The sequence below is a fragment of the Neofelis nebulosa genome, chromosome 8 (assembly GCF_028018385.1).
Source record: "Neofelis nebulosa isolate mNeoNeb1 chromosome 8, mNeoNeb1.pri, whole genome shotgun sequence".
Taxonomy (NCBI): Eukaryota; Metazoa; Chordata; class Mammalia; order Carnivora; family Felidae; genus Neofelis; species Neofelis nebulosa.
The window spans coordinates 116,983,386-116,998,277 of NC_080789.1; the positions used below are offsets into that span (position 1 = coordinate 116,983,386).

The 14,892-nt window shown below is 36.7% G+C and overlaps 1 protein-coding gene across 7 annotated transcripts in view; it reads left to right on the forward strand.

Moving 5' to 3' along the window:
- Positions 1–14,892, forward strand: part of MPP7 (MAGUK p55 scaffold protein 7) — a 301,509-nt gene that overhangs the window by 79,804 nt on the left and 206,813 nt on the right. For all 7 annotated transcript variants that reach the window (XM_058681606.1, XM_058681609.1, XM_058681612.1 and 4 more), the window contains one exon: positions 4,661–4,818. In XM_058681606.1, the coding sequence (XP_058537589.1) occupies positions 4,782–4,818 (37 nt within the window). In that variant the 5' untranslated portion in view covers positions 4,661–4,781. Of the gene's footprint in view, positions 1–4,660; positions 4,819–14,892 lie in introns of those variants that run through there.

A 14,892-nucleotide genomic window follows, 5' to 3' on the forward strand; every position in this document is an offset into this window, starting at 1 on the left:
ACAGAACGTTAAAAAGATGGATACTGAAGAGGCAATTATTTAGTGATTTAATTAAGAACTTTTTACTTTATTAAGAGCATTCTAGAATGACCCCCCCCCCCCCCGTCTTTGTTTTCTTCCTTTTTCACGAGCGTGCTTGGCACTGAAGAGCACAAGGATGGGCAGTTTCAGTTCGGTGCCAGTGGAATTACCCACCGTTCCTTTTTGCTGTCAGTGAAGATGGGCACGGAGCACAAAAGGCAAATGGCATCTCAGAATTGCTATGAAAATAATTTGACCTACTGAACATTTGGCCTCTGAGAGGGTCCTGGAGACCGCTGGGGGTCTGCAGACCACACGGAGGACAGCTGGTATAAACGGCATAAATACCATTTTACATAAACAGATCTATGCCACTAGGCTACACGTTGCCTCCTTTCTTAGTTCTAACTCAGGAGGTTTTGAATAATGTTAACAGATACCAGTTGGCTGCTTGTACTGGCCAATATAACTAGTAAATCTTTCAGATGGAGCGTCTAAAAAAAATCATCAATGTAAATTTTTTTTTTTTTTTTTTTTTTTTTAGAAGTTTACTCTGTGCTATTTTATTGCTCTCTCAGATTTTGGAAGTGCAACTTGGAATATTTGTAACTGGTGAAGTTACTGGACGACTGGGTACAGTTGCAATCTCCAGCAATGGCAGCATATTACTATGATTAATTATTTACGATGACAGTTAATTAGAAGTTTTCATGTTCTTGAATAGTCCGCCCCATTGAGAGGAAATGTGTTTGGAAACTAGGTCCACTGCTTGATTTCTTGCTCATCTGCCTAAAAACTTCGTGGGTAGGTGTAGTATGGTGATTTATAGTAAGAAATGTGTGTTTGGTTTTCACACAGAGCTCCTAAAAACCCTTGGAATTAAACCCAGGTGGTAAGAGTGATAAACGTATCTTGTCAGTGATGACACGCCCCTTTCAGACACACCTGAGATCATGGTAATGCCGTGACTTGTGCGAGGGAAGCTCCTGAGAATGGGGGCAGGTTGCCAGCTGACCAGCCTCGAGTAGGTTAGCGAGTTGGAACCCGGCAGTCCCACCTCTGGAGATGCGAGGAGGGCTAGGGGCCTGGCCGATTGAATCAACCATGCCTATAAAATGAAGTCTCCATAAAAACCCCGCCGGGAGTCGGTGCACCCTAAGAGGGAGAAGGCATGGAGGCTCCGTTCTCCTTCGCACACACCTTGCCCTTTGCGTCTCCTCCATCTGGCTGTTCCTGAGTTGTACCCTTTCATAATAAACCAGTGATCTAGTCAGCAAAGGTTTTTGAGTGGTGGCTCTCACAAATGAATAAAAACCAAGCAGGGGTTCACGGGAACTTCCGGTCTATAGTTCATCCATCGGAAGCACAGGTGACGGCCTGAATTGGGATTGACGTTGGGGGGTGGGGGGAGGGGTGCGAGTAGCGGCAGTCTTGTGGGACGGTGCCCTTAACCTGTGGGATCTGATGCTGTCTCCAGGTAGATAGTGTCAGAATTGAATTAAACTGTAGGACGCTCAGCTCGTGTTGCAGAATTGCCTGATGTGTGGGAAACGACGCTTGGTGTCCGAAGTGACGTGTTATATAGAGAGGAAGAGGCATACAGGAGGAGTGTGTATTTCTCTAATAGTGTGTATATGAATATTAATGAAAATTTTTGCAGGTGACTATTTCGCTAGGTACAATTAAGACCATTCTTGCTTTACTGAAAACTCCAAAAAAGAAAAAAAAAAAAACAAAAAAAAACACAAAAAAAACCTTTCAGCGACAAACACTTGCACTTCCACGGTCGACCATTAGGTGTCACGAGTGCTACGGGAGCCCTAAGGGTTACCCGGGGCCAGTGGAAATTGAACATTGTAAGCTCATAGACCTTCACGTATTTCACTGTTTCCACATGATCGATGCCAGAAGAACCTGATACTGTGTGATATATAGAAGCAAGGTACAACTGGAATAATGAAATTTCAAAAATAAGCCTTTTTAAAGGAGGGTTGTAATAGTTCTATTGGGTATTGTAAATGCTTCAGGTGCACTTGATACCGCTGTTAGGTTCCTGGCGTTTGGGTCTCTCTCTCTTTTATGGAAAGATGGATTGAACTTCAATTTAAGAATATTCGGTAATCCCTCTCAGGACATACTGTAACAGCTGGTATTTTTGTGTTGTAGTAAATCGATTCCATACAACAGTCAGTAATAATTATGACTGGGTTCTGACAAATTCCAAAGTATTTTCAATAAATTTAGCCAAAGAAAATAACATGATTACTAGAAAAATTGAGCTCAGTTTGAAAGTTAAACCCAGCAACTCTGCTTCATTCCACAAAATAGTAAGCATTTTACTGGTTGGGATTTTATCAAGCCATTTATTTTTTATTAATACACTTACATATGTTCTGAGAAGATAATTACTTTGTAGCGTATATTTCTTAGGTGATACAGCTTTGGAAAAATTTAACCGCAAGTGTTCATTATGAAATAAAAAATGCGAAATGCTAAGGCCTTTCATAAGTGGCCTTATATGTCCAGCAGCATCAATTCAGAAGGGTGTTTTGATGTGGGAATGTGAGGTTGTCTTAGTATCCTAGAATGTTTGATATAAGCAGAAGATCACTTATTATACAGTGTTGGCGATTTATAAAAGTGAAACATTGTAAGTTCTCTAAGGTGTGAGGAAAGTGGTAGTTTACAGGGTATAAACTGTGTATATATATTTCTATAGTTAAACAATCTGTACTATTGAAATTATGACTTATGGCATAAAGAGCTTAAGTTATCTACACACACATGTGATAGCTGTCTACCCACATACGTGTACATATTGCCTTAATGGGAGAAAGGTGTGTGCCTACACTTTCCAAATTTCAGCCGTTTCCTCCTTTTTTCTCAGCAAAACAGAGAAGTCTTATTGAATGCTTTCTTGAAATTATGGTCTGGTTTTTTTTTCTTTGATTTCCAATTAACCAACACTTGTATGTAGCTGAATTTTAATCCTGATTGTTTAGAATCATTTATGAAAGCAAAAGCAGAGTTACGTTTTAAAATTATTGGGGAAAACAGCCTCATGGGTGGGCGTTAGTGACACTTAAGTCTTTTTCTCTTATTTTTAGCTTAGTGATTTATATTTTCATTTGGTATTGAAAATAACTGCTCTTACATTTTTAATTAATAGTCTTCTCTGTATGGATACGTCTGCATATTTTAACTTTGCCAGCCTTCATAATACGAAACAAAATGCAGGCCGTTCCAACAGATAGTCTGGTTCAAGAGAGTCTGGTGAGTTTTTTCATACTAAAGTTCACTTTGATAATTAAATAGCTAATTTAGAAGGTCTTAATAGAATTTTACAGTTTGGACTTTTTCAAGTGAAGTTTGGCAAGTTCATTTTTCCTTACTCTGTAATATGAATCAGCAACTTAAAGGCTTTATGAATTGAAGTGAGCCAGTTTTTTGAGTGTTTACAATATCTGTTTTTCTTGTTAATATATGTTAAAATATGCCTTTAAATTACTGACTTTGCTTTATAGAGAACTGGGGAAAATGCACTAAAAAATGGACCTAAACGCATTGTGTGGGTCTTCTGATTTCTAAAAAGTGTAAATGTAGTGTATTTTTCCGTGATTAGGCAGCCGCAGTCTAAATTTAAACCACATGGCCTTCTCCCGGGTGTCAGGCCAACGTAAATTTTAATCTTGCTACTTTCTTTTATGTTTGCATTTTATAATCTTACTGCTTGAGCTAAACAACTCCAGTTATAATGGCCAGCGTTTCTTGTTTGCTTGTTATGTGCCAGATGCTGTGTTGCGAGCCTTAGCGTGTATAATTATCAAACAGTCCTGAAGTGCTGTTCTCTCCGTTTGTATGTAAGGAAATTAGGGCACAATAAGATTCAATAACTTGTCCAAGATCACAGACTCAGCCGAATGAAAGGTCAAGTCAAACTCTGGAGTCCTTGCTCTTTAGCTGCTATTCAATAGTGCCTTCCTAATTATTTCAGGATAAACCTTGGTGAAAACAGCTTTTGAAAAAAAATGGATATTTTTCAAAGGTGCATCAAAGCTTAGTTTTTACTAAAAGAATTTACTTTCATACGTTAGCTCGGATTGGTAGGTTTCGTTGAGATTACTAACACTTCTGTGAATCTCTAACATCGTCAATTCTAGTAGTTTTTCAGGGTGAATTCGCAGCTTTCAGGCAGAGAACTCTGCAGTTGTCTTATTAGGACGAGCTGTTGAAAAAATTACAATTACTTATAAGTTGTTGACAGTCTATAGAGTCTCTGTTCTGCATTAGGAAGATAGCGTGGGATCGCAATAATAGAGGCAAAGGATTTTAGGATCGCATTGGCGTAAAAATCTTTAAGTTCTCAGTCTGTGCATTCAGCACTCCAACTGTGAAAATCTTTAAGGAAGCCTTGATACATGTATGAGGAACTTTAACGGTTTTAATTAGAAACCTCCCATCAAGATAAAAAACTCCCGCACTTAATATTTACACGTAGCGGAGACGTGTAAACTTTGGAAGATCTGATCTTTCTGGTAAGTGTGTTGGAATAAGAATTTTGAGTTAGTTGCAGAATGTCGCAGTTTGGTAGTCTCCCCTATTATTATTATTATTTTTAAAGCGTTTCTTCTCTTTTTAGAAACGGCCTGCACGATAAATCTTGGTCGACAGCGTGGCTGTTGGCCACGGACCTGGACTCCCCTGTGGGTTTCTAAGTGGAGAGCGTTTGGTGTGCGTTGTCCCAGCCTGCGGCTTGCATCATGCCGGCGTTGTCAACAGGATCTGGTAGTGACACAGGTATGTGAACCAAGAGGGGCGGTTTTCCTTCCGTCCTTGCATTTTCTTGTTCGCAGTGAAAAACAGCATTGCTTTCAGTAAGTGCGAACAGATCATGCCTGTTTTTCCGTAACCAGCAAGAGGGGCACAAAAGCAACTAGGATGCCTCCTTCCAAGGTAAACGTCGTCAGAGGACGTTGACTGAACACTGCTTTCTCCTGGTAGCGATGGCTTGTGCTGATGCTCTTATATGGTCTTCCCCTTTGTGATAATGCCATGCATTTAAATTTCTTTAAAAAAACAAGCGAATATTTTAAGCATGCAATAAAGTATGGCAAATCCCATGATACTCCTGGTACTCTTCACTCAGGTTTAATAACCTTCAGACCTGGCACTGTTTTCCTTTAAGAAATACAATATTGTCCCTACCCCATTCTTGCGTTTTCTTTCTTCCTGTCACCGGAGGGGGTGGGGGGTGGGAACCAACTATCCTGAAGTTGATATGTCATTAAGGGATTCAGTTAAAACAAGCATATTTCACCTTACTATCTGTTGTAAGATTTAGTGATACTTAGAATAAAGAGTTCCAAGAAAGAAAAAAACCACATGTATGTGTAAAGTCCTCTTCCTTCCGACCTGTTTCAGGAGGCGGGTGAAGGAGGTCAGTGCCCCTTTGAGGTCCTGTTCTGAGGTTCCCCGGAATCAGCACTCTTTGGTTTTAATTTAAAAAAGTTTTCAGAGTATGCTTGACATACAGTGTTACATTAGTTCCAGCTTTACAATACAGTGATTCAGCTTCTCTATATGTTAAGCTGTGTCCACTGACTACAAGTATAGCTACCATCTGTCACCATACAGTGACACCATGTAGTATCATTGACTATATTCCTATGCGGTGTCTTTTATTCCCGTGACTTACTCATTCCTTAACTAGAAGCCTGTGTCTCCACTACCCTTGGTCCATTTTGCCCACCCTCTACCCACTTCCCCTCTGGAAACCATCAGTTTGTTCTCTGTATTTATAGGTCTGAGAATCAGCACTTGTTAAAAATGTAGATTCATGAACCCTTCCCAGAACTTTTTTTTTGGGGGGGAGAGGGAGAGAGTATTTTAAGCAGGCTCCATGGCCAATCCCAGGACTCGGGGATCATGACCTGAGCCGAAATTAAGAGTCGGACGCTTAATGGACTGAGCCACGCAGGTGCCCCCAGAACTGTTAAAACAGAATGTGAGTGGGGTGGGGGAGCTATGCCTTGTACTTTTAAGACCTCTCAAAAGAAATGGCATGGTATGTGACTAAAAAGAACGTCTCATGTGTTGCACTGACCATACTGAATTTGGTTCCATCACTGCCGTTCCGTAAGCAGCTGAGATAGTGGTCTCAGTGTGGGCAGTTACTGGTACCATGATTTTCACAAAGCTGAATCACAAATTTGGAAATATCATTCTTGCTATTTCAAGCATATCCATCCTAACGCTTTGGCAAGTTTTGTCTCATCTTTATCCATCAGTAATGATTTTTTTCCACTGTAATTTACACTGAGGGTTAGTTTTTCTGAGGAAGTAATTTTGATGTTTAAATACCTGAAAATCTTTTTTTCTCAAGACATTAACTTGGAAGCCAGCTCCTTTTGGAAAATTTTTTTTCTTCGTTTTAGTTTTTATAAAGTCCCACATTGTGTTCTACTATATAAAATGAATGATTTAACTTTCCATAGTGGTTTGGGAAATTATAGATAAAATTTATTTGAGCCATAAATTTACTACAGTTATGTAATGAATAAGTTTCATGCCTTGCTGTTTGCCAAAAATGCCTTAGTTTAATTGAATGCAAAATATTGTTGCTTACATCTTTCTTAAGGAATGATTAAAATGGAGTATTTATAGTTTATGGGGCAGTTGAAGGGTCAGTCATGAAAATAGCAGAGGCTATTCAGAATTTAAAAAGGACTTTTCCACACGTAGCTGGCTCCCTTGATGCGGATCTAAAGTGCCTGTGTCATTCACACCTGGCTTTGTGATATTTTTTGACCTGTATGCCCAACAAGGCTTGAGTCCAGCAGAGAAGACCTGCTCCAAGAGTCACTGCATTCAGGGAAGTTCCAAAGTATGGTGCACGCATCAGATGCTTATGGTTCCCTTCTAGTCCCTTGCAGACCAGATGCAGTTTGCCAGTCAGGGGTCATTTTTACCCTAAGCAGGGTTGCTTAGCAACGTCCTCTCCTGGGTACAGAGCTAGAGAGCGTAACCGAAGGGCAGAGGCAGAAGCTCGGGTGGCAGGGGAGTGGCTCCCAGTGGCCCCTGAAGCACATAGTCCTCGTGTGGGACTATACTTTCAGTGTAAAGCTTATACCACTTCTCCCTCTCCCCCTTTCTACTGATTTCACCAAGGGGAAAAAATGCAGTTACACAGGTAATATATAAAATCATCGTCGTTGTCAAAGATGCATAGATAAAAAAAGAAAGGAATTCTTAATTACCCACCCATTCTCTGCCCCGGTCTCATTTTCTTTCTCATTTGATGAGTATCCTTCAAGAATGTTGTATACATTAAACACTTACACACGGATGTACATAAGTGTGTTGTTTTATGTCTTTGTTCCTTTTTAATCAGATTCTGTTCTCTGTGGATTGTTCTAGAACCTTTTTTCCTATATCAAGTAAGATCTCAGAGCTGGAATTCCACAGGGTGTGTGTGTGTGTTTGTATATGTATACATACGTGTATATATATACGTGTATGTATACACGTATGTATACATACACGTATGTGTGTGTATATATATATATACGTATACGATGTATACATATACACGCACGTATATATGTATATACGTGCGTGTATATATATACACGTGTGTGTATATATATACGTGTGTGTATATATATGTGTGTGTATACGCGTGTGTGTGTATACGCGTGTGTGTGTATACGCGTGTGTGTGTATACGCGTGTGTGTGTATACGCGTGTGTGTGTATATAAATATATATATATATATATATATATATATATATATATATATATATATATGACCTATCTATCTATACAACCATTTATGTATCTACCTCATTCTTTTAAACTAAGGCATACTTTTTTGTAGTATCACAGTGTAATGAGCCATACTTCTGTTGATGAAAACCCTGGTTTTGCTTCTCTTATAATATTTTGGGAAAAAAGATGTGAGTATTTAATGGATGTTATCAAATTGTCCTCCAGAGTGGTTAAGGCACTTAATGATCCCATGGACAGTACATTGGGGATTCTTTCCCCCATATTCTTGTCGAGCTTCGATATCATAAGCCTTGATAATTTTTGCCCATTTGATGGACAAAACATGGTATCTTAAGTGTTGAATGTGCATTACTCCTGATATTGAGCAGATTTCCATTCGTTTAATGGCCATTTATTCCTCTGATTTGTCAATTCACATCCTTTCCCGTTTTTTCTATCGGTTACCATTTTTTCATGTTTTTACAGAATTTCTTTGTATTTTGTATATTATGGGACATTCTAGGTTGAATGCCATTTTTTCTGGTCAGCCATTTGTCCTTTTTTTCTTAAATAGTATTTCTTTTATTGAAGTTGAAAATTTTTATGTGGGCATATCAATCTTTTCTGTATGGTTAATGCTTTTTTTTTTTTTTCTTGTGCTTTCCTACCTACCGCAAGGTCATGAAGATATTCTCTAAGATTTTTTTTCCAATAATTAACACAGTTTGTATACATTTGGAATTTTAGTCCAACTGTAATTTATATGTGGAGTGAAATAATAATTGTCTAATTTTATTTCCCACATGAACAACCAGTAGTCCCCAAATAACTTATTCAGTAGTCCATTCTTTTGATATAAATTTGTAATATCCCCTCCATTGTTCACCAATATATGTTCTGGATTTTCTTTCTTGTTTTTTTTTTTTTTTTAAATTTCAATGGACTTTATTTTTTAGATTTGCAGAGAGATTATGAAGATAATACTGAGAGTTCCAGTATACCCTATACCTTGTTTCCCCGATTAACATCTTACCTTAGTTTGGCACATTCACTTCAATTAGTGAATCAATATTGAAACCCTATTATTAACTAAAATCTATACTTTATTCAGATTTTCTTTGTTTTCCCCTAATGTCTTTTTTTGTTTGTTTGTTTGTTTGTTTGTTTGTTTTTGCTCCAGGATCTCCCATCACATTTGATTGTCATGATCTCATTCGGCTCCTCTTGGCTATGAGGGTTTCTCAGACTTTTTTTTTTTTTTTTTTTTTTTTTTTGTCTTTGGTGACCCTGACAGTTCTTAGGAGTTCTAGTCAGGTATGCTATAGAATTCCCCTCTGTTAGAATTTGTCTGATTTAAGTGCCATTGCTATCATATCAAGGGTACATACTCTCAACCTGATTTATGACTATTGATGTTGGTCAACTGGCTAAAATAGTATTCGTCAGATTTCTCCACTGTAACATTATTCTCTTTTTCCATTCGTTCCACACTGTACCATACTGTGCAGTCTACACTGTGTGTTATGTTCTCCCTCCTTTAGGCTAAAGTTTCTATATAAAATATTTGGAATATTTTGTCTTTTTTCTCCTATTCGTTTATTCGTATCAGTATGGACTCATGGATATTTATTGATATTTTGGGTTATAATCCAATACAAAATTTATTTTGTTGTTCCAGTCGTTCCAGCTTTGGCCCCTTTGATATCCTCCTGTCAATGTGGGCCTGCTTGTTTCTTTCCTTTTGGCACTACAAGATGTCCCAGGCTCATTTTACAGTGCTCCAGTCCTGGAATCAACTATTTCGCTAGGGAGACCCTAGCGCCTTTTACTGGGGAATGGGATTAGAACCCGGGATCTGGGTGATGGTTTGCATATGGCTATCAGAGTGTTGTTTCTTTCAGGTCTTCCCATGTGTCAGAGCAAAGAAATACATACATGTACACTAACCCATGTAGATACACACATCATTATAAACATTTTTGTGTGCAATCAGCTGTAACTATATTAAGCTAAACGTGAATTCTTACAGATGTTGCCAACTCTAATTAGCAAATGGATCATTTTTGCCTTCTTCCCTTTCTTATTTGTAAATTCCGACCCCCAACAGTGAGAAACCTGGCTGCCACCATCCATTTACTTAAATTAATCGGTTCCAGGTACATGTCATTAACCTGTACCTCATGGGAAACAACTTTTATGAACTAGAGAGTTGACCTTGTTTTTATTCCTCTGATAGTGCCGTTCTTTTTTTAATCTTATGAAATCATTCCTTTTGTGCATAGTACCTATGTTAGTTTTAGTTTTATAAATTCATTAAGTATGGTTTTTTTCCAAAAATCATATAATATGAAATATATATACAGAAAAACACATAAAACTTTTATAAGATAGTTCTAAAACTGGTTACAATGCCAACATCCACGTGATCACCATCTGGTTCAAGAAATCAAGCATCCTGAAAGCAGCCTGGGTATTTCTTCTTTTCACAATCGCCTCAACCTCCTTAGAGATGGACATTAAAAAAAAAAAAAAACAAAACCAAAAAACAAAAAGGTTGCAATTTTACACTCTGTATAAAACATAGCTTATGATTTATGTAAGCTCCCTAGGCCATATAGTTTAATTTTGCTTGTTGAACTTTATAAGTGGAATTATGTCATATGAGTTGGATTAGTTATATGTGTTACAAGCACCTTCTCTTGTTCTATGACTAGTCTTCTCATTTTTGCGCTTTCCTCCCCTGTTCTATGTGCAGAAGTTATTAATTTCCAATCAGTCGAGCACCATTTTCCTTTAGGTTAATGATTGCTGAATTGTATTCATGAAATATTTCCTTAACTTACCATCAAAAAGTTATTCCCTTTTCAGTTTCCGTTTTGATTTTGATATTGTAGATTTTTGTTTGTAAGGTGTGAAGGCTCCATATTAATTTTTCCCATGTGGGTATCCAGTTGGCCCACCATGGCATAATAAAGACTGCTTCCCTTTGCTTGCTGTGCTACTATCTGGAACCTTTGTTACAATGTCGAATCACAGTGGTGATGGTGAACATCTTTGCTTTTAGTTCTGGGTCTCAAAAGACATTACTTCAGCATTTCTTCTTTGTCATGTTTGCTCTAGATTTTTTCATATATGCCCTTTACTGGATTAAGGAAGCTTCCATTTATTCTTAGTTTGCAAAATGATTTTTTTAATGACTAGCCATTGAATTTTGTCAAGTGCTTGTTATGTATGTATTGTAATGATCATCTGTGTCCTGTGAATCTCAACACAGCAAATTTCATTGATATTTGACTATTAAACCAACCTATATTTTAGAGATAAACCCAATTTGTTCATATAATCTGCTGGATTTAGTTTGCTCCTATTTTATTTATAACTTTATGTTTTTATGAATGACTTTAGCCTGTAATTTTGTTTTGTCATTCTCTCTAACAATATCACGTTAGCCTCATGTAGTGAGGCGGGAGTATTGGAGTATTGGTATTTATGGTCTTTTCTTCCCTTTCCTTCATATTGCCAGAGTTTTGTCAATTTTATTAGTCTTTTTAGATATATAACTTTTGGCCTTATGAATTTTCTTCATTGTATATTAGTTTTTATTTCACTGATTTTTACTTTTTTTCTAGTAATGAACATTTGTTCATATATTTTAACCTTCTTCTTTGCCAAATGTTAACATTTAAGGCTGTTTCTCCCTAGGTACTGGTTTTATGACCTTAGAATTATTTTGTAATTGGTTATTCAGAATTTTCTTAAGTATACAAATAAGAATTTTTTAAATTTATCTTTTGTTCCTGATTTCTTCCTTAATGGCTTTGTGGTCAGAAAACTTAGTTTCCATTATTTCAGTCCTTTGAAGTTGTTTAGACTTTATGGCCAGCTGTATGGTCAATTTCTGTAAGTGTTCTGTGTCTAAAAAGAAGGTATATTCTGCAGTCATTGAGTTTCGTCTTCTGTATAAGCCTACAGATAAGGTTTTTAATTAAGTTACTCAAATCGTCTGTATTGTTACTGATTTGTTGTTTCTTTTCTCAGTTATCAACAGAAATATTTTAAAAAGTTTCCCTTTATGACTATGTTTTTGTAGTTCTGTTCAGTTTTTGTTGCATGTATTTAATTTTGTATAATATTTAAATTTATTATTAAATATAAACTTGTTATTTTGCAGGTAAATTAAGCCTTTTTAATACATTTTATCTTAAAGTAAATATTTTTTCCCGTTAACGTTTGCATGATACATCTTTTTCTATCCTTTTACTGTGACCCTCTCTCTATTCCTGCAGTCTTACAGCTTTTGTGAATTAGAGTTGGAGCTTTCTGAGGTAATAAGTTGGACAGGCTTTGCTTCTAACTGGAGAATCTTCAGTTAGTTATAATGTGTGATTTTTAAAGTTTAAAATCTTAACCTATATTGTGTTTTTTTAGTCCTAATTTTTCTAAGTTTCTTTTTCTCTTGTGTTTTCTTTTGGATTGATTAGGGTTTTCCTTTTTCATTTTGGTTTTCCCTTTTCACAGTTTTGAAATTAGTACATTATCTTTCTGTTCTTTTAGTGACTACCTTAGAAATTACAGCATGCATCCTTCATTATAAAATCCTGTCTTAATCTGGACCTTTATTATCATCCTGAAAAATCCAGGGATCTTAGAACACTTTTGCCTTGTGTACTTCCCTCCGAAGTTCAGTGCTATTATGTCATGTATTTTAATTCTCTCCAAAAAACCCCCACAACCTTGAAGACCTCATTATTTCGCTTTATATTATCAATATTCATTTAGAGTTCCTCCCATATTACCATTTGTTTGTTCTAATCTCCATCTCACAACTCAGCCTTCTCACCCAAGATGATTTTTCACCTGTTTAAAAAAAAACAACTTAGAGTCTCCTATATTAAATAAAGGTTTATGGCCTTCAAACTCTCTCTTTTAATGTATCATAACATGTTTTATTTGCCTTCATTTTTTCATTGTATTAAAGTATGTTTGATATGTGGCATATCAGTTTCAGGTGTACAACATGATTTGACATTTGTATATATTGCCAAGGAAGCAGCACATTGAGTCTCATTAACCTCTCTCTCCATTCAGAGTCACAGAATTTTTTCTTGTAATGAGAACTTTTAAGATTTACTTTCTTAAAGCAACTTTCAAATTTTCAATACATTATTATTGACTAATGTCACCATGCTGTACATGACTTCCTTTTATAATTGGAAGTTTGTACCTCTTGATCCCCTTAAGTCATTTCACCCCTTGCCCCCCCACCCTCTTCCCTTCTGGCAACCACCAGTGTATTCTCCGTATCTATGACTTTTGTTTGTTTGGTTCTTAGATTCCAAATAAGTGAAATCATAAGATAGTTGTCTTTTTCTGTCTGCCGTCTTTCACTTAGCCTAATATCCTTAAGGTTCATACAAGTTGCAAATGGCTAGCTTTTTATTTTTTATTTTTTTATGGCTGAGTAGTATAGTATTCGTGTGTGTGTGTGTGTGTAAATTGTCTTTTTGTCCATTTTCATTAATTTGTGGAACTATATCTGATTTCTTACATGCCTTCATTAAGGTTTAACTTGGTAATACATACACATATTTTGTTATAAGAAGTTCTGTTTAGTTCTTTTAAAAATTTTCGGCCAACATTCAAATTGTTTATACCATAGGTTAGTCTTGTTAGGAAATCTGATTAACCTTATTTCCAACATCTGAATCATGATGTTTGATCCTTAAAGGGATAGAGTCAAGTTACGAAAGATTTTGAATATATCGTTGCAATATACTACCACCAGAAGCCCTTTGAAATAACCAAAATGGACTTTGTTGGCCTTGCCAGTGTCCTAAAAATGTTTTTGTTTTCATCTTTCATTTAAAAGATGAATGTGGTTATTTTTCCTCTTTGCCAGTGTGTATATTCCATCAGGGAAAAGCCATCATGGTCTTTAACTGGCTGTTCTTTTCTTCAAGTTGTTTCCAAAATGAAGTATATTCTGCAGTTTTGAGTTGACCATATTTATATTTTTGCAGTTCTCTTCCACAGCAAATCAAGATCATTAGGCGTGTGGTTGACTACTAATGTTCCATGTGAACGAAACACAGTGTACGAATTAGCATTTGGGTCCTTTTTGTGTGTGTGGTAGTACACACAGCATGTGCTCCTTAAACTGAATCCATACCCTTAATTCTCATCCTTGTTACTGCTCATGAAGTATTTATGAATGAAGTGAAGAAGTCCTTTTCATGTAGTATGGGCTTTTCAGTGATAAACGGAAAAGTCACCGAGCGGTATTTTCGCACACTGGCTCTTACAGGAACAGGGAGTGTCTCCGCTTCTGTCCTATTAATAGTTTTCTCCTGAGGTCAATGCCCACCAGCATGCTACACGATAGCAGTTACTCTTCCAAATTGCATGCTCTCGTGTTACCAAAAGTCCAAGAATCTGTTTTATTTTTAAGTTTTTCAAATGAGCGGCTTTATTTATTACAAAGTCAGCTGCAGCAAATACTGTTAATTAGAGACAGTTAAAAGTTTGTACACAAAGAAGCAGGTAAGTCAGACTAGACCATGTGCAGGGGGGACACCATACAAATTCTCTATTTGCTCTGCTGTGGTTGTTAGAGTTAACGTATCAGCTTGTGATTACATTGTAGTCTTTACACAAATGCTGGTAAACAAGTTGCTGAATGTTCTGTATCTCGTGGAATTGTGCGGACACTTTGTATGTCCAGCAGTCATTCCATATAGGAATTTTGCAGCAATTTTCATTCGCTGTGGAATATTTGTCTTTTGAGACTCATTTTATAATCTTCATGGCAATAGTGTGATTTGTTTTAGGTGTAAGGAGTGCAACGTTTAATCATGCATTTGTGGCTTATTTTTTAGCTAAGTTTTCCTTTCAGGTGAAATTGATATAAAAGCTTCTATTTTAACTATTTTAATTATACAATTCAGTGACTTTAAGTGTATTCAGAGTGCTGTGCAAACACCACCATTTCTAAAACCGTTTCATCACCCCAAACAGAAAGTTTGTGTCTGTTAAGCAGTAACTTCACTTGTTCCTCCTTCCCCCAACTCCTCACAACCACCATTCTACTTTCTGTCTCTAGATTGT